Below are 24,389 nucleotides of genomic sequence, written 5' to 3' on the forward strand. Positions count from 1 at the left end.
GAACTAAAGGTTTGATCAGTGTAAAAAGCTGACATTGTAGGTTAGACAATGCATGTTAGGTGTGAGGCCTTGTTTAGAATCAGGGTTTACATATTCATATTATTCAATTAAAACTTGCTAACTGATTAAAGATTTAACAGCACCTTGGGTTTGTTTAGTACATCTCATCAGTGGTGTGACCATTTGATCTTTTAATAAATTCTGTGTTTTGTATGCTTCTTTCTCACTTTACCTAAAGAAGAAGTTACTCTCCGAAAGCTTGCGTTTTCAAATAAACCTGTTGGACTATAACCTGGCGTCGTGTGAGTTTTGACCTTGAAAACCCAGTCCAACACGGGTACCTCCACGTCAAGTGGATGTTGGCAGCCCTACCTCGGCTCCAGGCCACTTGGCTTTCCTTCCTCACGGTCCAGGTGTGTCCCGAGGGTCGGGCTGTTACCTGGCGGCGGCCGGGGCTTGACTCCACCCCCACGCTCCAGTTGGTTCCGAAGCCGAGATGGGCGGTGCCGTTAAGGTGATGGGGTCTCTGCGCCTGTGTGCTGCCCGCCTCGCGCTGCGGCCGTTGTAGGGGGGCTTGAGCTTCCAACCGAAAAAGGGGGCGGGGATGGCTGGCGCGTGCGCGCGAGGCGCCAGGCTCAGCCAGGAGCAAGCTCCCAGCCCCGTAGCCCGTCAGATCGCGCAAGAGCGCGGCCAGAGCGGCGGCAACCGTTTTGCCGGCCGGCTGCGACAGGGAATCCTGAAGTGAGAGATACGCACGTACTGAGAACGATGGCTGATCCTTTACGCCGGACTCTCTTCGCCAAACTGAGGGGCAAGAAGTCCAAGAAGTCGGCGGGCGTCGGGACGAGGAGCCAGGAAGGTAAAGCGAAGCTTCCCGAAGAGCGGCAGCAGCAGCAGCAGCTACAACAAGAGGCCGGGCCCGGGGTAGTGGTGGTTGGCGGTGCGAAAGTTTTAGCGGGGTCGGGGAACAACGGAGGAGAACAGGAGCAGCAACAGGAGGAGGAGGAGGATGATGAAGAAGAGGAAGAGGAGACCATCAGGAGGAACCGGTGCCCCGCTACCGCCAGCGACCGGGGGTGGCAGAGCCCGGTGCGAGCGGACGAGCCCTGGCTCGAAGCCGCGGGGTGTCAGCCGGACAGCGGCGGGGGGCGAGTGGCGGCGGTGGGGGGAGGGGGACAGGTCTCCCCTCTCCCCCCCTCTGCCCCCCTCCTGTCCCCCGGCCGCAGGCAGTCCGTGCACTCGCTGGACAGCCAGGAGGACGATTACTACGACAACCCGTGCCTGCGGGGCTGCGAGCGGCCCCCGCCGGGAGGCCCGCCGCTGCTGCCCGCTGCCCTCTCCCACAACTGTGACTGCAGCAGGCACAGGAAGCACAGCCTCGACAGTGCCCAGGAGAAGGAGAGGCTCAGGACCCAGTTGCACGAAGCCTATTACCTGCTGATCCATGCCATGCATGACATGCCGGTGGAGAACCTTGCCCGCCATAGACTGGGTGATGTGAGCTGCCAGTCGCAGGATAGTGTCTGCACCCAGTCGTCAGTCAGGGCTCTAGACAGTGATGCTTGGTCCTCTGATGAGATTAGCCTGCAGCAACAGGTATCCGATGCGGATTCTCTGTCAGGTAAACGCAGCGGGTCCCCCAGGAAAGAATTTGCCAGCAAAAGCATTGCCAACCTAGTCAGTGGGGTAGTTAGACCGCCCTTGCCACGATCAGTAAGTGATGGGGTTATTAATTATGCTCATGTGTCCTGTCTCGCTGACTCTGGTGTGGAACGCGAACAGTCAGAACACGGTATGCTGAATCCTGCCTTCAGCAGCCTTGGAAACGCGGGCCAGGCTTCCTGCAATGCTGGGAGCTTCGGTCCCAGCTCCTCGCCCTGTGCCCTTCATGCTTCAGTGTGTGCACAGGGTGCAGTCCAGCCTTATGAAGGTAGCCCGATATTGTTCAGTGACTCTAGCTGTGAAGTGAATAAGTTTAGAGATTCCAGTGACATGGTCTGTGGATCATGTGACAAGCAAGATGATAGCCAGGGATGCTCTTTAAAGCCACCTGCGGTGACAGTCAACAAAATGCAAGAATGGATGCACAGAGGACGCATGCTGTCCTTGGAGATGAAAGAGCGTATTAGTGGGTCTGTCAGAGTCAGTATGCCATCTGGTTCACTGTCAGGGCAGGCAACCAACAAAGAAGTAGAAGTACAGAAGACCAGCTTCCCTGCTTCTGTAAGAGTACAAGGAAACAAACCAGCGCCGTTCCCTACCAGCCAGAGTCTCTTGCTGACAGGTAGGCAGTTGCTGCGGCAACTGGATCACTTCTTCATCGGGCCTTATGTGTGGATCTGTCGTCCAGTGTGGTGTCCAGCTGGTGTCTTACTCTCCAGAATAGGCTGTCTGCAAATGGAATTCTGCCTCTTGTCTCTTTGGTGACTAACACTGGTGGAGGCTCTGTTTCCTCAGACTATTGAATTTGAATTTTAAAGGTGGAAGTAGGCTGTCACTAATATTGGTTTATTGGTGCATGATGTGCTAACTTTTTATATACCTATGATTTAAATGGTGAATTTATAATTCTCTTAATCGAGTAGTGACATTTTGTAATGTAAGTACTGTATGGTGTTAGTTTTGTACTTATTGCATACTTATTGGTTTATAATCACTTTAAATATTTATTGATGGAGAAAGTATCATACGAAGTATAAATCTTAATAATTAAAGATTAGGTGAAATTGCACCCTCCAACCCCCAGCAGTTTGCAAGCCCCTGTTCGCATTCTAAATGCTGTATTTTTGGGCACCATCTATTGCTTTCTATTTGACAGATGAAATTAGGATGCTTGTGTATTGTTTTCTTTTCTTATTTGATTTACAACCTACATTTACGTATAACCAGGCTTGAATGTACATTATTATAGGTGGCTGTTTGGCCACAGAAAATATTGTGTGAAAGAAGTTGAGTATTTGTTTGAACAGTGAACACTGTAAAATAAATGATAAAGTAATCATTGTGGTACGTTCGAGTAATGCCAGGTAAAGTCTAGCTTTATAGTTCAGTTGCAGCGTCTTTTAGAGCAAGTGCAAACTCTTGAATTGCTTTGTAAAACTAAGCTTATTTGATTTGTCATACAGGGAAAGCAGTGCTTCACTATTTTGTTGAGCCAGATTTGGTCTTGCAATGTCACGTCGTTGCTTCTGGAGTAGGATGGTCATATGATATGTGACTAAAATAACATACGTAATGGACAGCTGTGTGTTTAATTAAAATGTTGTCAAGAACATTTGTAATTTATCAGTCATCTTTAGGGGTGCATCAGAACTTTATCAATTTCATAGAATAGACTCCCTACAATGTGGAAACAGGCCCTTCGGCCCAACAAGTCCACACCGACAATCAGACATCCCACCCAGACTTATTCCTCTATAACCCACCTAATCTACGCATCCCTGAACACTACAGGCAATTTAGTATGGCCAATCCACCTAGCCTGCACATCTTTGGACTGTGGGAGGAAACCGGAGCACCTGGAGGAAACCCACGCAGACACTGGGAGAATGTGCAAACTCCACACAGACAGTGGCCCGGGGATGGAATCGAACTCAGGTCCCTGGCGCTGTGAGGCAGCAGTGCTAACCACTGAGCCATTGTGCTGCCATATTTCTCTCGGACGCTTACAGCATAGAAGGACATTTCCATGCTAGTCAACAGATCTGACTACACTAATCTCATCTTCCAGCTTTTGACCCATTGCCCTGGAGGCTATGACAATGCACGTAAATATCTAATTACTGTTTAAATGTTATAAGAGTTTCCAACTTGACCACTTGTTCAAGCAGTAAGTTCCAGATTCCTACCACCCTTGGTGAAAAACATTTCTTTTCAACTCAGAGATAGTAGGAACTGCAGATGCTGGAGAATCTGAGATAACAAGGTGTAGAGCTGGATGAATACAGCAGGCCAAGCAGCATCATAGGAGCAGCTGCTTGGCCTGCTGTGTTCATCCAGCTCTACACCTTGTTATTTCTTTTCAACTCTTCTTTTAGCCTTTGTCTTACCTTAAATCTGTGATCCCAGGTCATTGATTCCTCTACTAATAAAGTGCCAACTTATCTACCATATTTTTGTGTTTCATAATCAGGTGCACTATCGATCTTTATTTTTAGAAGGCAAATAAGCACAGTCTCTCAAATCTTTCCTCATTGCACAGACCTCGTGTTCAGGCAAGTATTCCAAATGCTGCCTTAATTGCCTTATCTACCTTCAGCAGTCTGTGAATATGAACAACAGGGTCCCCCTGATATCGGTATGTACCAGGGTTCTACAATTTGTAGTGTAATGCCTGGACTTACTCACTGAACTTGAAGCACTGGTTCTGTTTTTCTCTCCATGGAAGCTGGCAGACCACCTGAGTTTCTCCACGTTAAGTTTTTCTTTAGTTTTCTGTTCTTTCTCCAGCATCCAGTTTTGTTTATCGTAGTGTAACCCCTTGCCATGTTACCTCTCTTCAAATACATTACTTCTCTTTTTTTTCCAGGTTGAATTCCATATGTCATTGTACTGGTCAACTGACCAGTTCATTAATGTCACCCTACAGTTTACCCTTGTCACTATTTAGCATCCCTCCATTTTCATCTCATTCTCAAACCTTTTGATTACATCCCTATTTTTAAGCCCAAATCATTAATGAAAACTGCAAACAATGAAGGCCACAGGATCAAGCCTTGCAGTCACAGACACATCCCTGTACCATTGCCCTCTGCTTGCTGCCCTTTAACCAATTTAGGATACAGTGCTGTACCTGCCCCTACACCTCCCCCCTCACCCCCATCCCAGGCCCCAAGAAGACCTTCCACATCAAGCAGATGTGCACCTGCGCATCTGCTAATGTGGTATACTGTATCCGCTGTTCCCGTTGTGGCCTCCTCTACATCGGGGAAACCAAGCGGAGGCTTGGGGACCGCTTTGCGGAACACCTATGCTCAGTTCGCACTAAACAACTGCACCTCGCGAACCATTTCAACTTCCCCCTCCCATTCCTCAGACAACATGTCCTTCCTGGGCCTCCTGCAGTGCCACAACGATACCATCCGAAGGTTGCAGGAACAGCACCTCATATTTCGCTTGGGAACCCTGCAGCCCATTGGTATCAATGTGGACTTCACAAGCTTCAAAATCCGCCCCCCCGCCCCCCCACCCCCCCAACTTCATCCCAAAACCAGCCCAGCTTGTCCCCACCTCCCTAACCTGTCCTTCCTCCCACCTATCCCCTCCTCCCACCTCAAGCCCCATCTCCTACCTACTAGCCTCATCCTGCCCTCTTGACCTGTCTGTCCTCCCTGTACTGACCTATCCCCTCCCTAACTCCCCACCTACACTCACCTTTACTAGCTCCATCCCCGCCTCTTTGACCTGTCTGTCTCCTCTCCACCTATCTTCTCCTTTATCCATCTTCTATCCGTCTCCCCCTCTCCCCCTATTTATTTCGGAACCCCCTTGCCCTCCCCCATTTTTGAAGAAGGGTCTAGGCCCGAAACATCAGCTTTCCTGCTCCTCTGATGCTGCATGGCCTGCTGTGTTCATCCAGCTCTACACCTTGTTATCATAGGATACAGTGTGCCACTTTCTGTTGGAACTTGTCTTTCTTGACCAGTCTACCATGAAAGACCTTATGAAAAGTCTTTCTAAAGTTGATGTAGACCATATCAAAAGCATCAAACTTCATCAACACTCCTGGTTTTCTCTGCAAAATATTCAAATAAAGTTGTCAAACACATTATTCCCTTAACAAATCCATGATGACTGTGTGGGTTTTTATACTGCTATTGTGCATTTTATAAATTAGAGGAAAACAATGAAGACAGAGAGCAATCAATCCTTCAGCTATTTGATGTGTTCCATAGAAGGATATTATCACTAGGCTATTAATCCCGAAGTGCAGGCAATGTTCTGGGGAACCTGGTTGCATCCCACCATGGCAGATGGTGGAATTTGACATCAGTAAAAATCTGGAATTGAGATTCTTGTGATGCCTATGAAACCATTGTCGATTGTTGTGAAGAATACACATAGATCAGGAATGTCCATTAGGAAAGCTAACTGTCTTCCTTACCTGGAGATAGTAATAACTGCCAATGCTGGAGTCAGAGACAACACAGTATGGAGCTGGACGAACACAGCAGGCCAGACAGCATCAGAAGAGCAGGAAAGCTGACGTTCCAGGTCGGGACCCTTCAGAAATTTTCTACCCATTAGGCAGTGAAAATGGGCAATAAATGATGCCTAGCTATTAACACCCACGTCCTGTGAGCGAATTTAAATAAAACAGGTCTCTCATTTAAATGCAAGTTGAGAGGTATTTAAGAGCTGGGTATCAACTTCATTTAGTATAAGAAAATATAATTGTTTCATTTACTGTCTATAAACCTTTAATCTTTTTTAGTGGTGAACTTTCTATTATAAACTTATCCATTTGTAATCGAAACATGCTGTATTAATTTTTCACTCTAATTGCAACCACACTTGAGTGGTGATACCTTAGCAAATAAAAACTGAAAGAACTGCACATACTGTAAATCAGGATCAAAACCAGACGTTGCTGGAAAAGCTCAGCAGGTCTGGCAGCATCTGTGAAGAGAAATCAGAGTTAATGTTTTGGATCTGGTGAACTTTCCTCAACGGTTCAGAGGAAGGGTCACTGGACCGGAAACGTTAACTCTGAGTTCTCTTCACAGATGCTGCCAGACCTGCTGAGCTTTTCCAGCAATGTCTGTTTTTGTTCCTGATTTACAGCATCTGCAGTTCTTTCAGTTTTTACTACAGTTCCACAATGTTTAGAAGAGTTACTAGTGGTATTAAGTGCTTTAGCTTGAATGGTGCCCGAGTAAAAAAATTTTCAAAATGGCATGGGATTCTTCTGGTAGATTGCTGAATGAGCAATTTAACATTTTAATATCTAATTGGGATTTAGTCTAATATAAATGCCATTCAGTTGTCATGAATTGTGTTTCCCCTGGTGAAACTTTTTTTCTGGTGAGGGCTTTGGGTTGTGAATATACAATAATGTGTCCCCCTGCTCCAATCTGATGGCACAACAATTATCAAGAAATCTTGACCCATGGAATTCCAGTCATCGTTGTGGGAGAGAACGTCTGTACGTGTTGTCCTAGTGAGTTGTCTGAGATTTTGTTCCCTCCTCCTTCAAATTTTCTCTTCTGTCTCCTCTGAAGATTATAGTTAGTGATGAGTACTGTTCCAAAGTTTGTATCTGTGCAATATTTTAGAATCATAGAAGTTGTTTGATCCAGTAGGTCTGCATTGACCCTCCGAAGAGCATCCTACACCCCTACCTATCCCCACAACCCTGCATTTAGCATAGTTAACCCAACCGTGCCTATGTGCTAATCCTAACATAACAGAATTTGTAGCTACTGTTTGGGAAATGAGCTGTAGGATTTGACAGTTTTATTATAGAATCCCTACAGTGCAAAAAGAGGTTGTTTGGCCCATCAATTCTACACTGACCATCTGAAGAACATTCCACCCAAACCCAGCCCACTATCCTATCCCCATAACCCTGCATTTACCATGGCTAACCCACCTAACCTGCACATCTTTGGACCATGGGAGGAAACTGGAGTACCTGGCGGAAACCCCTGCAGACACCATGAGAATGTGCAAAGTCAACACAGTCACCCAAGGGTAGAATTGAACATGGGTCCCCAGCGCTGTGAGGCAGCAGTGCTAACAATGAGCCATGGTGCCGACTAAGTGTAATCCAGGAAGTTTACTGTGGTTTTACTACCAGAGCTGAAAATTGGGTAACTCGGTGTATGTTGAAAAGAGAGGGATTAAAATTCCTTCTAATAAAAGAAATATCCATGGATAATTCTGGGGGGAAAAAAGCATATTTTTGTCATGCTTCTTGGTTTGATAGATTAAGCTGGAGTTGGTACATGGGATGAATTCTGCCAGAGTCCTAGTCATACAACATGGAAACAGGCCCTTCGCTGCAAACTGGTCCATGCTCACCATGGTGCCCATTCAGTTGGTTCCAATTGCCCATATTTGGTTCGTATCCCTCTGAACCCTTCCCATCCATGTACCTATCCAAATGTTTTTAAATGTTGCTTCTTGTACGTGCCTCAACCACTTGCTCTGGCAGCCCATTCCATATAGACGCCACTCTCTGCATGACAAAGTTGCCCCTCAGGTCCTTTCTTAAATCTTTCCCGTCTCCACCTTAAACCTATGCCCTATCATTTTCAATTCCCCATCCATGGGAAAAAGACTTTATGCACTCATAGAACATAGGCATTCCACGTCCCTACCACTCTCTGAGTAAAGAACCTACCTCTGACGTCTCCCTTATATCTACCTCCACTCACTTTAAAACTATGCCTCCTCGTAATAGCTACCTCCACCCCAGGAAAAAGTCTCTGGCTGTCCACGCTATCTATACCACTGATCATTTTGTACACCTCTATCAAGTCATCTCTCATCCTTGGTCGTTCTAAAGAGAAAAACCCCAGCTCTCTCAACCTTTCTTCGTAAGACCTTCCCTCCATTCTAGGCAACATCCTGGTAAATCTCCTCTGCACCTTTTCCAATGCCTCCACATCTTTCTTGTAATGAGGCGACCAGAACTGGACACAATACTCCAGATGTGGTCGAACCAGGGTTTTGTATAGCTGGAGCATAACTCCACGGCTCTTGAACTCAATCCCTCTATTAATGAAAGCTAACACACCATAGGCCTTCTTAACAACTCTATCCACCTGGGTGGCAGCTTTCAGGGAACTGTGGACATGAACCCCAAGATCCCTCTGCTCCTCCACACTGCCAAGAATCTTTCTGTTAACCCTGTATTCTGCTTTCAAGTTTGTCCTTCCAAAATGAATCACCTCACACTTTTCAGGGTTAAACTCCATCTGCCACTTCTCATCCCAGGTCTGCATCCTATCAATGTCCCTTTGTAACCTAGAACAGCCCTCTGCACTATCCACAACTCAACACATCCTATCTATGCCCCTCATGGTTTTATACTGCTCAATATAGCCATCCCTCAATCTCCTATGTTCCAAGGAATAAAGTCCTATCCTGGCTAACCTCTCCCTATAACTCGGGCCTACTAGTCCTGGCAACGTCCTTGTAAATCTTTTCGCACTTAGCTTAGCTTTTTTCTTGAACCATTTACTGGAGAGCAACATTGTAGGTATGAGGACAACTTTAGAGAGTTGGGTGGGTGCTTCTAATGTAATACACCTGCTAATTAATAAATCTCTCCTCTCTCTCGCCCTACCCAAGACTCAGTCCACCACTTGCTTTTCTTTAGAACAAAGTACTGAGAGCAGTACATTAGCTGTAGTGTCTCCAAATCCTCTGTGCTGTGAGGGCTTGGATCATTGCTTTTGTGTTGCAACAAGTGCTGAATACTGCTCACGATGTTCTTTCAAATCGTTACAGTATGTATTCATCCTATTTGCATAGCATCCTGTATTTATTTTCTAGCTTCCTCTGTGATTAAGGAAATTGTAAAGACACTGATACATTCTTCCTTTATGTGACACTGTCTTTCTTTGAAATGTAACTTGCCAAACATTCTTAGGCAGAAATGAGTATAAATGCTATAATTCTAGCAAAATGCTGATCTGACAGGTATGTAATTTATGGGAATCTGCAGTAGTATCATTATCATTTGCTATTAAATGTTAGCTTTTTTTTTGCAACATTTAGCTCTGAATACTGAAACAGAAGAAAATTGCAGATCCTGAAAATCTGGATTAAAACAGAAAATACTGGAAAATGGTTCCTATTTGGGCAAGAAACCAAAATAATGTTTCATGTTGCTAACCTTTTCATGTGAATACTGCATTTGATGAAGGTAAACATTGCTGAGCTATGTTGCATTGCAAAAGCAAGACTATCAAAGTAACTGATATTAGTTTCTTTAGAGGATATTATGCTTTAACAATAGATTGGTCCATAACTTTATATTCATGAAGTGACTTTAATACTTTTAGAGCAGTGTTTTTTTTACACAAAAAACTATCGAAATATCAAAGACTTCCCAACCATTAAAATATAATGTGGAATTTTGTGTACCTTTACAAATTTTGATCTTTTTCAATATTGATTATAAGGAGATCTTTAGTTTTCAGGTGTGTATACATTAAAAATACTGCCATGAAGATTGTTGAAGTTACTGCCATACTAAAAACTGGGCACGAGAAGAATTGGTAGCCTTGGGCACTGATTCCAGACATGTATGGTCTGTTGACTCTGGTATGTGGAACATTCTATAGAGTTTGCTTCAGTGAATGTACTTGTTTGTTGAATTACTTGTCTTGGGTTGAGCCTCAGGCTACAAGTTCCCTTCTTTTTCCCCCTTTCCTCTTTTTCCTCGCCCAGCCCAACCCCTTGCAAAAATATCTGAATAAATTTGCAAAAATACTTGGATTAAGGATATTAATCAAAGCATTTGATTTTGTACTGTATGAAAGCTTTTAATTGGTGTGCAAGGGAGTTATGTATCTTAGTTAAGGCATTGTCCAGTACAATTTACAGACCTAAAGCATGACTAGATGAATGGTTGTATTTTGGGAAGATTCTAATTGCAAGCAAGAGGCTTGATCAAAGGATGAATCCTTGCTGAAATTCTTTATTCTAGAGTCTGTCCTCTATTATACATGGAGTTCTTGATTTGTGATTTGGGTTTATTTTCTATGGGCATGCATGTCTCAAATAACTCTGTGGAAGCAGTGGTAGTGTCCATACCCTTGGAAGGAGAGGCCCAGGTTCAAGTCCCACCTGCTCCAGAGGTGTGTAATAACATCTGTGAACAGATTGATTAGAAAATAAATCAGATTAGTGGTACTGATATTTATTTTCAAAGTATAGGTAACAGTTACTGAATTCTTTCATCTATTTAATTACTACCTCAACTCCGTAACAGATTACAATGGTTCCACAATTTGCTGTCAAGACTTCTCTGTTCAGTCATTGTGAAATGTACTTCGTTATATTTTCAGGAAGGGAATGCTAACTGAAAGTCAGTACACTGAGTGAGACCATCTGATTCATGTCTTTGACATTGATCTCTTGATTTTTTTTTTTCTGTTTCGTGCCAATTTGTTTAACTAGTTTCTTAATTCCACGTGCTAGGAGCTGGATCTGGAAGTAGCAGTTGTCTTCTGCAGCTCACTGAAGTACTTATTTATTTGTGGTCCTTAACTTTATTTATCATTAGACCAACCACAGCGTGCTTTGCAGCCACGTTGAATCAATTGTTTTCTGATTATCTCATTTGTGCTTTTAAAACAATCATGGTATTCAGGACAGGAATCCTGTATTGCTTATATTCATTTTCCTACCTTACATTTACAAAGCCAGAAGCACTGTAGTGAATAAAGCAAACAAGTTAAGAACTTGAGTCTCAAGCACAGTTATTTGCTGGATAAAGTGTTAAAATATCAAACAATTCTGTAAAATGATTCATCAAAGATAACATTGATTATGTAGCATACACAAGAGTATGTTTGTAGCAAACAATGCTGGAGAAACTTCAGAACTCGAAAGAAGAGCCATACCAGACTATATGTTAATTCTGTTTCTCTGTCCATGGATATTACCAGGCATGTCAAGTTTCTCCAGCATTCTGAGATAGCAAGAACTGCAGATGCTGGAGTCAGAGTCAGTACAGTGTAGAGCTGGAGGAACACAGCAGGTCAGGCAGCATCAGAGGAGCAGGAGAGTCGACGTTTCGGGTGGGACCTTTCGCCAGGACTGATGAAGGTCCTGACCCAAAACCTTGACTATCCTGCTCCTCTGCTGCCTGACCTTCTCCAGCAATCTGTTTGTTTCAGATTTGCAGCATCCATAGTATTTTGCTTTTATTAGTGTGCTTCTTTGAGACCTGGGCCAAAATTGGGTAACTTAGCTTATGCTAGTAAAGGAAGTATCCAGGAAAAAACTATGGAAAAATAAATCCTTTGTAATCTGCTACTTAATTAGGTTTACAGCCCAGGGTAAAGGTCTGTCACCTGTGAAACCTGGATTTAAATCTTTTCTAGACAATAAGAGGTATCTTTTTTCCTCCATTTGAGAGTCAGGGCTTGTGGATGGAGGAAGGGAGATTTCATAACATTTCCTGCTGAATAGGAACTCCAAATAATCATCTGCCTGTATTCATTACTAGTTGGTTTACTCTGCTGCATGCGAACACCTTAATGGTTTATCACTTATGAAGGAAAGTACAATTTAGCCAGCATATTACATACAGTATGTTACTGTAGGTTACTGTACATTTAGTGGTGTTTCTTCCTAAAGAAGCCAGAAACCCAGCAATACTTAAATCCCGTGAACAATGAAATACAAACCCAGTAGGTGCAATAGGTAACTTGGCTACGTGAATGTTGTGCCTTTGTACTGTCAGATATTGGAATCGCCATGGGACGATGGCACATTAGATGGATTTTTGAGGGACTCCAAGATTTTGACCCAGCGACTGTGAAGGAGTGGGAGTTTAGCTCCAATGAACAATTGCTTTGATTTTGGAAGGCTGAAGGGCTGTTTTGCTTGTACTGTCTTTTAAAATATTGATGTACAAGAAGTAAAAGTTTTGTTTGAAACTTTGACCTTATTTGGCAGAAATGTCTGCCAAGGGAGAATCATTCTTGCTGGTATTTCATTGTTTGTCACTTCAAAGAAGAATGTGAATTGCTTGATAGTTAATTAGACAGGAGAAAAACTAGTGGCATGAGAATTATTGTTTTACTTCACAATCTGTAAATGCATTCCTGGTGTCACTGAACTAATGTAATTTATTTTTTCTAAATATACTATTGTGTCTTGCGTGAGGGTATGGATAGATTACAGTCCCACTCCAAGTTCAATGCAAAAATGACACTTCAGTGTGCAGTACGAAGAGAATATTGATTGGTGCTGTCTTTCAGATGAAACATTAAGCCTGTGGCATGACACTATTTCATATAAGAGCATGGGAGTTATCCTTTGTGTGCTGACATTTATATCAATATTTATCACTCAGTCCACATCAATAAAACCATGTCATGCCATAGTTGCACTTGTGTGAGCTTGTGCAAATGGCAGCCATTTTTTCTATAAAAGAATGGCAACTACACTTGCAGGAAGTACTGCATTTGCTCCAGAGTGGTGGGAGATTTCTGATCCTGAAAAATGTGATCTAAATGTGTCTTCTCCCCGAGGTCAATGTCTTATAACAGAAAGTAGGACTGTTTGAGCATTTAAATAGAATTTGGGCGAGCATATAGAAATTATGTAATTTTGTATGTGAATTTGCTGATGTTAAGTAACAAGTTTGATTATGAATAAAATGTTTAGTACTATAAAATGTGCTTGTTTCATAGTTGATGCGTTCAGACATGTATGTGAATGAAAAGCATGCCATCCCTAATGAGGTACCATGCACTTTTTAAAGGATGTTTCCAGTTGAAAAGTGGTTCAGTTTTGAGTTAATTTCTAAAGTAAGTTGTTAGCAAAACTTACCTGATACTATCAGCATTGAGAAACAATCAACAACCAGTTGAATCTGTTATCTGACTTCTGTTGGAATGTAGTGCAAGTACAAACATGCTCATTATTTATAGTCCCTGAAAAGTAGCAATATACCAGCATGTTGCAGTGCTTGCGTGTTTTGTGACCGCTGCATTCCTGTGAAAGTATTTGCCTAAAGGCAATATTATGCAGTATGTCCAGCCACGACTGGAGGCTGGTAGTAAACACATCTTCTGCTAAAGTGTTTGGCTGTGTTTACACTCGAACAGCATGGCAGTCTGCGTTGCCTGTTTTGCAAGGAGCAAGTGGACATGTTATTTTCATGTTAAATTGCAGAGTTTTAACCCAAAGATTAGAAGACTTGAGTACTGGTTCCAGGCTAAATATGGATAACACAGTTACAGTTAAACTTATTAAGGATCGATTATGGCGTGGTCCAGACTTTTCAAGAAATAGCTTATACTGGTGGTTTTCTTTTAACTATTTCACATCTGCTATTTTCTTGCTATAGGACAAGATTTAGCCACTTGAACTATTTGTAGAATAACACTGGCTTTCATGTCTCAAAGTGGATATGCACTTCGGATCTTAATGTGAATTTCAATTTTGAAGATGGTAATTATGATCTCTAGATGGTGCCCAATGTATAGGATTGATTTATAATTCCAAGGATTGCAAGAATTGTAAAACTAGACAGATTCACATTTGAAGTGTGAACTTCCATAAGTATGTAATAATTGTAAAAGTAAATATTTTGAAAGTGATATCTCTATACTGTTTTAGTTGAATGCAATTGAGCCTGTAGCTATTGGCAAATCTAATTCCATACAGTGCTCAGACACTTTGGTTACTGAAATTAAATCGTATTTTGTTAACTTATGAATTGCAAAGTTTGGAATTCATCTTTCTGAGAAGTTTAATAGAACTTTATTGTATCTGGATGTGCCTTTGTTTCCTGCAAAACTGATAAGCTTTTCCTTTTTTTCTTCCCAATAAAGACTTCACTGAAAGTATTCATGCTCCTTCCATTATCAAGACAGAATTGAAAGTTACTGATGCTACTGAACTCAACAATCACAGGCCACACATAAACAACATTACGGTGTCCAAAAAACGAAACTGGCTGCAACAGTGCACTGTCAACCCTCACTCAAGTGAAGAAACTAATCCTTCTGTAACAGTAGAGCTAACAAATCATGCAAGTAGTCCAAGTCCCTTACATGAAAGCAAGCAGCAGCCTGCAATTCTGCCAAGAGAACATATCCGACAAAATGATCCAAAGCATGTTGAAGAGAACACTCTGAATCATAATGAAGAAAATGATGCAGATGATGAAGGGGAAATATGGTACAATCCTATTCCAGAAGATGAAGAAGTTGATCTATCACATATGAAACTTCCAGTTGCCCTTAAGATTTCTGTGGCTAAAATTGATAACCCAATCAGTAGCTTGCAGATGAAGCAATGTTTATTACCTGCTGGTGATTTGATTCAGGGACCAATTATCTTGGGGACCTCTGAAAATTGTTCTGAAAATGTGCAGGAATACCAGGTAGTTCCAGTGAATGATGTGAATCAGAGAAATTCTGTGAATTCTACAAATTCCACAAACAGTGGGCAGCTGCATAGGCAGATATGTGTGTGCAAGTTTAAGAGTGGGGTGAATATGGAGGAGATCTGTGTCCACAGGCCTTCAGCTTCAGGTAAGCTGTTTGTATTGTGTCACAGGAATTGTATAGTCCAGTGAAGTTCACTTTTTTGAAGTATTTTCTGTAAATTATTCTTAAGTTCACTAAATTTTAATTAGAATTGCTCTTTGTAAGTTTAAAGTTTGTTTTAGGCATTGTAAGCATCAAGTTTGCGCTTGGGCAGATGGGTGAAGCATATGTCTCTTTAAATTGTCCTTTTTTTTGATCCTTGCACCTTTGTGTGCAAATCTGCTTTGCTTCTTGATGAAATGTTAGCACTGCCTTGGTAACGGTGACTATTATTTGCTAATTTTTCAATAACCTGTTTTATGTTAGAGGTATATTGAACTCCCATTGTTATTGATCATGAAACGTTGTTAAACTGCGCACTACGAATGTATATTGCTGCAATGTAGGAACAAAATGATGAACCACAAACATTTAAGCAAGTTTCTTGCAGCAACGTTTCAACCTGATTAGACTACTTTAAGCACGAGTACTTGGCAGTGCACTTCAGGCTATTAGGTTTTGGAGTGGGTGATGTGCTGATCTGCTGGCATGGTACTGGGTTAAAAGAATTAAATTGAGGACAGTTGCATCAACTAGTTTCAGTTTGAGTAAAGATTTAAGAGGTGATCTAATGGATTTGTTTTAAGGTGATTAAAGGATTTGATTGGGTGGGTAGATAGATGGAGAGAAACTTTCCTCTTGTGGAAGTCCAGGACAAAGACGTAGAATCTTAATTAGAACCAGGCCATTCGGGGGTAATGTTGAGCCGCTTTTGGCACTCCTCCCTAACAGTATTGAGGCTAGGTTATTGAAAAACTTTTTTTTTAAAAACTCACCTCTCAAATGATTAATCAACTTATGGAACTGAGATGGTTAAATTGAATTAACACAGAATTAATCTGACAGGCATAATGGCCTTTCTTTCAAAATAGTAGTCACAAATGAGTAGTTGTTTAACATAATTCTTTTTAAAATTTCAATCCTCCATTATCATCCTAATAATCTCTAGTTCAATTACCAAGTCCATATATGTTATTTTCAGACAAGTTGTCAATGTGTTAGCAGATTATCCTTTCCTTTTAAAATTTGTAATTATGTGCAATGAATTATTGGCCAGGCTTAAGTATAATAGATTTGACAGTCTCAAATTCATTTCTCATTCACAATTTTAACTACTTTTTGACATTTGATTATTTCATATGGTGATATCGCAGACTGATTGCTAGTAGAAATGTTATAATGTACTTGCTACTTGTGTATCAGGATCATGTCTTCGGGGCTGGTTAGAGGACCCTGACGCTATTCAAGATAGTTTGCCGATACTGTCCAGAATTAGTTTTCTAATCTTTAGTACTCGCAGAAATAAAAATCAAAAACTGCTTATTTGCTGGGAACATAGACGTGAAGTATTGATCAGCAAATATCTAATTGAACGGTGATACAAGCTAGTGAAGGTGTATGGTCAATCCTACTTGGATTTTTAAAATGGTTTTATACTCTGTCTACCATACTTATAAATCTATTAAAATTGGAATAGGAGCACAAGAACAGGAGTAGACCATTCAGTCCTGCAAGGCTGTTCTACCATTCAATGAGATCAAGACTGATCTGTGGCTTAACTATATATACCATCCTTTGGTCTATATCCCTTAATACCGTTTGCTTAACAAAAATCTTTCTCTGATTTAAACATGCATCCACTATCGTTTGTGGAAGAGTTTTACCACCCTTTGTAAAGAAGTGCTTCCTAACATCATCTCTGAACAATCTGGCAATCATTTTCAGACTATGGCCCTAGTTCTAGAATCCCTAACCAGTGGAAATAGTTTATCTTTATCCACCCTGTCTTTTTCTGTCAATACCTTTTTAAAGACTTTGATCAGATCACCCCATAACCTTCTAACTTCTAGAGAAGACAGGCCTAATTTGTGTAATCTATCCTGAACTTAACCCCTGAAGTCCAGGTATCATTCTTGTACATTGTGCTCACTCCCAGGTCATTATATCCTTCTTAAGGTGTGGTGCCCAGATCTCTCAGTGCTCCAAATGGAGTTTACCCAGGATTTTGTATAACTGCAGTATAACTTCTGCATTCTTGTACTTAGCCCTCTAGATATAAAAGCCATTCCATTAGCCACCTTGATTATTTTCTGCACCTGTTTGTGACATTTTAAAGATCTATGCACCTGAATCTCAAGTCTCTTTCAATGTCCACTGTATTTAACTTCATACCATCTAGAAAGTGCCCTTATTTATCCTTTTTTGGGACCAAAATGGATAACCTTAAACTTGTTAACATTGAACTCCATCTGCCACAGCTTTGCTCATTCACTTGTCTGTTTGCTTCTCGGATCTGTTGTTTGATTCTTCCTCCACTGCACTGTGGCACTAAGTTCCACAGATTCACAACTCTCTGAGAAGCAGGCTCAACTGTGATGAGGAGAAACTATCCCCTCTCACCCTCTATTTATGTCACACAAAGGGAAGCATCTGTTCAACATCCACCTTATCAATCCCCTTTAGCATTTTATATACCTCAATCAGATCAATTACATCCATCCCATTCTTCTGAACTCCAGCGAGTACATGCCCTAAGTGCCCTTTCATTCCTGGAACCAACCTGGTGAACCTCCTCTGATCTGCCTCCTGGACACAGTACTCCAGGTGTGGTCTCACCAATGCCTTATATAATTGTAATAACACTTCTTTTACTTTTATAATTCAGTCCTTTTGCAATAGATGCCAAGATTTCATTTGCCTGCACACTCACTTTCTGTGATGCATATACAAGGACACACCTGTTTCTTTGCACTTATGCACTTTGAATCTGCTTCCTATTTAAACAATAATTTTCCCTTTTTTATTTTTCTGGCTAAAATGGATGATCTCGCACTTATCCACATTAAACTCCATCTGCCAGATTCTGGCCCATTTTCCTAGCCAATCAATATCCATCTGTAAACTCATTAACTCCTCATTGCAACCTGCTTTCCCACCTAGTTTAATATCCTCCACAAATTTTGCTATGCTACATTCTGTTCCTGCTTGCTGATCATTTATATGAATTGTGAATAGTTGAGGTCTGGGAACTGAATCTTGCAGCACCCCACTGGTTACAGTTCACCACTCAGAAGGATCCATTTATCCCAACCCTCGGCTTTCTGCCAATCCTCTATCCAAGCCAATACCCTTAACCCCCGGGATCTAAATTTCTGGATCAGTCTTTTATGCAGCATGTTGTCAAATGCACACATGTAAGAAGGACAAATGTCTCAAATTTGTGCTATGATTTACTTATGTTTACGTTGAATGCTTGTACAGATTCAAAAAAAATTAATAATCTCTACATTGTCAGGTAATTTAAGCCCCAAGTGTTGCAATTTAAATCAAGGCATAAATAATCTTTAGCATTATATCCATACCGAACTTTGGTATGGATATAATGCTAAAGATAATTTTTGCCTTTGGTATTAGAGATTTGTTAATATTATTCTTTGGCTTTTAAATTTCCATAGATGGTAAAGCTGTTTTGTGCTATTAACACTTTCTGAATTAACATTAGAGATTTTAACTGCTGTTAAAGACAACTCCATGTAAGGGTCCTTGAATGCGGACAGTTCTAATTACTGCCCCCCAGCACTACAAGTTACAGCACTAATTTCGAGTACTCGTTTGCACCATTATTGAAAATATTGTATACTTCACTGATAGAGTTAATAGCTTCTCCAATTTCTTGCTGTGGATACAGTTGCGGTATTCAGGATGATAGGATGTAATCTGGTACTTTTCCATCTGCTTGAGTCTGACTGCAGGAATCATTATAGCACATTTGAGACATTTGTCCTTGCTCCGTTTCACTGTGGCTGGATTTTATACCAGTAAGCTATATATGTATAAATTACACACAAACCTATTTGAATGAAGTCTAATATGTATGTGAAAACTAACGACCGTAAAACATGGATAGCCAGTCACTGTTCTAAATATTTCTCTGGTTTTCTTTAAATAGCAGTTTATCTGTTTTTAAAAATACCAGGGTATATTTGTATCTTCTCTGAATTGCGTCCCTTTGTGATTAATTTCACTTACAGACTATCTTTACCAATTTTGTGGAGCTTTTCAGTATCTTATAGTGAATGTGAAGCATGAAGTCAATATAATGGAAGTACAATATTTATACACTGTCCTTGCTGCCATTCTGAAAAGTTTGAACTTTTCTCCTACTGGCTGTCTTTTAATTAAAATATATTTAATCGAGTGACATGCAAACTCATTAGTATTAATGCAGCGCTAATTTGTTTTGCCCGCAGACGTACGTTAGTTTTAATTTGACAGATGGGTTGGAGTGTTTGTTGTCAAGAGTGCACTGAAATCAGATAACAGGATGTAGCTTTAAAAGCAGCCATGCTGAGCACTTGACAGTCATGTGGAAATGATTTTGAATAGCAGTCAAACAGGAAACTAGACATTTTTAAAATTCCATCCAGCCTCCCTTGTTGAAATCAAGATTATAAGACATTAACCAGTTGGGATCTTGAAGCCTTAAACTTGCACGTATTCCAGGACTAGAAGGGCACATGTTGCTTTACCTTGCACACTCCAATAGCATGGGACACTGAAGTCCAATTAACTTATTACTGACAGTTCAACTGCATCATTACTGCTAACTGCTGATAACCTGTTCAGTGAATCTGGCCTGAATATTTGTTTTTTTAAAAATTATTCCACCGTGGGATGTGGACATTGCTGGCTGGCCTGCATTTATGGCCTGTTCGTAGTTGCCCTTGAGAAGGTGGTGGTGAGCTGCCTTCTTGAACTGCTGCAGTCCACCTACAGTGGGTTGACCCACAATGCCATTAGGAAGGGAATGTCAGGATTTCAACCCAGTGACACTGAAGGAGCAGTGATTATATTTCCAAGTCAGGATGGTGAGTGGCTTGGAGGGGAACTTGAAGGTGGTGGTGTTAGCATGTATCTGCTGCCGCTGTCTTTCAAGATGGTGTATTTGGAAGTTGCTGACTGAGGATCTTTGAAATGCAGTGTTTCGATTGATTTTTATTGTCACATGTACCGAAATATAGTGGAAAGCTTTGTTTTCAAGTGGTATGGGGTAGATCACAGCAAGCAAAGGATGTACAGATCAAAAAGACTTAAAGGCTTGCAGGTTACATTATTTGAGGCTAGAGTCCATTCAACAGTCTGATAACAGCCAGAAAGAAGCTGTTCTTGAGACTGCTTGTGCGTTTGTTCAGGCTTCTGTATCTAATGTAGATAGTACACACTGTTGCTACTGAGCGTCCATAGTGGACAGAATGGATACTTGTGGACATGGTGCTATTCAAATGGGATGCTTTGCCTTGGATGGTGTCAAGCTTCGTGTTGTTGGAGCTGCAGCCATCCAGGCGAATGGGGAGTATTCCATCACAATCTTGACTTGTGCCCTTATTGATCGTGGAAGGCTTTGGGGAGTCAGGAGGTGAGTTACTCAACACAGTATTCCTAACCTCGGACCTGCTGTTGTCGCCACTGTGTTTGTGGCAAGTCCGTCAATGTTAATGCTGAGGATGTTGATCATGGGGGATTCAGTGGTGGTAAAACCATGTCAAGGGGCAGTGGTTAGGTTGTCTATTTGAGGATGGTCATTGCCTTGCATTTGTGTTGCACAAATATTACTTGCCACTTGTCAGCCCAAGCCTGGATGTTGCCCAGATCTTGTTGCGTTTGAATGTAGACTCCTTCACTACCTGAAGAATCGCGAATGGTGGTGAACATTGTACAGTCATCGGTAAGCATCCCCACTTCTGACCTTTATGAGGAAGGGAAGGTCATTGAAGCAACTGAAGATGGTTGAACCTAGGACATTACCCTGGGGAACTCCCTGAAGAGATGTCTTGGAGTTGAGATGACTGACCTCCGATAACCATAGCCATCTTCCTATGAGCCAGGTATGTCTCCAACTACCGGACAGGTTTCCTCCGATTCCCATTGATTCCAATTTTGCTAGGGCTGCTTGATGCCACACTCGATTGAATGTAGCCATGTTATCAAGGGCTGTCACTCTCACCTCACCTCTGGAATTCGGCTTTTTTGTCCACATTTGAACCAAGGCTATAACAAGGTCTGGAGCTGTGTGACACTGGCAGAATCCAAACTGGGCATCACTGATCAGGTTACCATACTTGGCCTCCTCCACTGTCAGTGTGAGACCAAGCGTAAACTGGAGGAACAACTCCTGATGTTTTGTATTTCGCCTTGGGAGCTTACAGCGCTATGGCCTTTAATATTGACTTCACCAGCTTCAAAATTCACACACCCCCCCCCTTACCCACCCCCCCTTACCCATGTCTCCCCCTCCCCCTTCTCATCTCCCTGACCTGACCTAACTTCCTGCTCATCTATCTGCCCCACCCTTTCCACTGACCAATCACAATAATTCCCTACCTGCATCCACCTATCACCATCTCACCTACCCTTCTCCCAGCTCCACCCCGTCCCTCTATTTACTTCTGGTCTCCCCTCCCCCTCCCCCTCCCCATCCCTAACAAGGGTTTTGGCCTGAAATGTTGACTTTTCTGCTCCTCAGATGCTGTGCTTTTCCAGTTTCACATCTATTAACTCTGGCTTCCAGCATCTACAGTCCTTATTGTCTCCAAGTCACTGCTTTAAAGCACTATTGATGACATCGTCCATCACTTTACTGATGATCGAGAGTAGATTGATGGGGTGGTAATTGACTGGGTTGGATTTGTTCTGCTTTTTATGCCCAGGACATACCTGGGCAATTTTCCACATTGTCAGATGTCAGTACTAGAAGAGTTTGAAAAGGGAACGGCACATTCTGGAGCACAAGTCTTCAGTACTATTGCCGGAATATTATCAGGCTCATAGACTTTTCAGTACCCAGTAGCTCCATCGTTTCTTGATGTCACGTGGAGTGAATTGAATTGGCTGAAGACTAGTATCAGTAATGCTGGGGACCACTGGAAGAGGCCAAGATGGGTCACCCACTCAGCATTTCTGGCTGAAGATTGCTGTGAATGCTTCAGCTTTAACTTTTGCAGTGATGCACTGGGCTCTTCCATAATTTGAGGATGGGGATAATTGTGGAGCCACCTCTTCCTATGTGTTGTTTAATTGTCCACTGCCATTCATGGCTGGATGTGGCAGGACTGAATAAAGAACAGTACAGCACAGGAACAGGCCATTCGGCCCTCCAAGCCTGCGCTGACATGTTTTGCCCTTCCATACTAAAACTGTCTTTCACTTACATGATCCATATCCCTCTATTCCCTTCCTATTCATGTATTCGTCCAGGTGCTTCTTGAATGCTGTTATTGTCTGCTTCCATCACTGCCTCTGGCGGTGCGTTCCAGGCACTCACCACCCTTTGGGTGGTAAAACATGCCTTGCACATTTTTTTTAAACTGCACTCTTCTCCATCCCCCTTGCACCTTGAACCTGTGTCCCCTAGTTATTGACCCCTCCACTCTAAGGGGGGAAAAAGCCTCATACTTTCCACTCTACAAGATTATGAATATGGATAAACTTCTGTCAGGTCGCCCCTCAACCCCCTGCATTCCAGTGAGAACAGACCCAGTCTATCCAAGGTTAGAGACAAAAAAGAACTGAAGATGCTGGAATCCAAGGTAGACAAACAGGAGGCTGGATGAATACAGCAGGCCAGGCAAAGGAGTTGTCAATGTTTTGGGTATTGCCCTTCTACAGGACTGGTTATGGGGTAGGGGGACCTGCAGATGGAGGGAGGGAGGGGTGGAGGTGGTGATAGGTGGACACTGGTGGTAGGCATGGCCTGATTGGTCGATGGGAGGGTGAATCCAGTTGGTGGCTGAAAGGGAGGTGTTGGGGCGGAAGGGGAGGCATAGGATTGGTGAGGAGGTTATTTGAAATTGGAGAACTTAATGTTGAATTCTCCGGGCTGTAGGGCAGCCAGATGGAAGATAAGGTGGTGTTCTTCAAATTTGCATTCCGAGTCGCTGTGACACTGGTGGAGGCTGAGGACTGACATGTAGGAAGGGGAATTGGGGTGGGGAGTTGAAATGGACGGTGACCGGGAGGTTAGGTCGGCCATTGATTGAGACTGTTAACAGTGTTGGTATAGAACAGTTGGATCCAATTGCAGACTCCCTCCCTGAAGCCAATTTGGAGAGCTGTTGAATGCCTTTACGTCCAAACGGAGGCAGGTGTCCACCCCCCTGTCTTGTACCTAGGCAATCGTATCCCTGAGGAGCGCGAGGCTCTCTGAGATTGTCCTGCCAAGTATAGCACAGGTTTGGTTGGGGTGAATCACCAATCCCAGAGCAGACCTGATCGAGTTGGCGATGACCTTAGACAGGATTTTGTTGTCTGTGTTCTGCAATGATATTGGCTGCCAATTTCTAATTTTTTCCCTTTCCCCCTTCCACTTGTAGATGAGGGTGATGATACCTTTCCTCATGGATTCATTTACGGTACCTGCCAGAAGCATACTGCCCTACACCTCCAGCAGGTCCTGGCCAATAAAGTCCCCACAGAGCCGAATACAACTCGGCCAGTAAGCTAAGCTGTTGCTTCCAGGAGTTTTATTGTTTTCTAAGAACTTAAGTGCCTTCATCAGCTCATTGAGAGATAACTACTGGTCCAGCCTCTCCCATGTGCTGTCATCTAATGATGATAGAGAACAGGAATAACTGGGAGGCCCTGCTGTCTGTGGGCTTCGTGTCATACAGTCTGGCATAAAAGGATCGACTGATCCTCAGGATGGCAGACTGAGATGACGTTACGGAGCCATTATCTTCCTTCAGGCTGCTGAGCACAGAGCTCTCTTTGTGCACATTCTGGAAGAAGAAACATGAGCATGTCTCATCATGGAGCGGGTGCAGAATGATGAATTGAATGATTATTTTGGAGGCCTCTGAGGCAAAGAGTGAGGCTTGCTAGCTCTTCTCCTGGAGATTCTTTGTGACATTGACCCCCATTGTCTGCAGCAGGAGTAGGTTCTGCATGCTTTTCTGGAGTTTGGACAGTTTTGCTCACCTGTCTGTCACCTTCTGAACATCTTTGAGGTTAGAGAGCCTCTTGATGTTCCCCTGACTGTTTCTCACCAGTCCCCCCGGGACTCAGAGGGACTTCACTGTTCTCCAACCTGTGTAATTCCTTTTGAGCTCC

The 24,389-nt window shown here is 42.6% G+C and overlaps 1 protein-coding gene across 1 annotated transcript in view; it reads left to right on the plus strand.

Annotated features, from left to right (window-relative positions):
- The first annotated feature begins 517 nt into the window (after nt 1-517).
- Nucleotides 518-24,389, plus strand: part of syde2 (synapse defective 1, Rho GTPase, homolog 2 (C. elegans)) — a 147,236-nt gene continuing 123,364 nt past the window's right edge. The window contains exons 1-3 of the mRNA XM_048601566.1: nt 518-536; nt 569-2,284; nt 14,526-15,230. Coding sequence (XP_048457523.1) covers nt 518-536; nt 569-2,284; nt 14,526-15,230 — 2,440 coding nt within the window. The remainder of the gene's footprint in view (nt 537-568; nt 2,285-14,525; nt 15,231-24,389) is intronic.

This window comes from Rhincodon typus, chromosome 10 (genome assembly GCF_021869965.1).
Source record: "Rhincodon typus isolate 14 chromosome 10, sRhiTyp1.1, whole genome shotgun sequence".
In the NCBI taxonomy this organism is placed as follows: Eukaryota; Metazoa; Chordata; class Chondrichthyes; order Orectolobiformes; family Rhincodontidae; genus Rhincodon; species Rhincodon typus.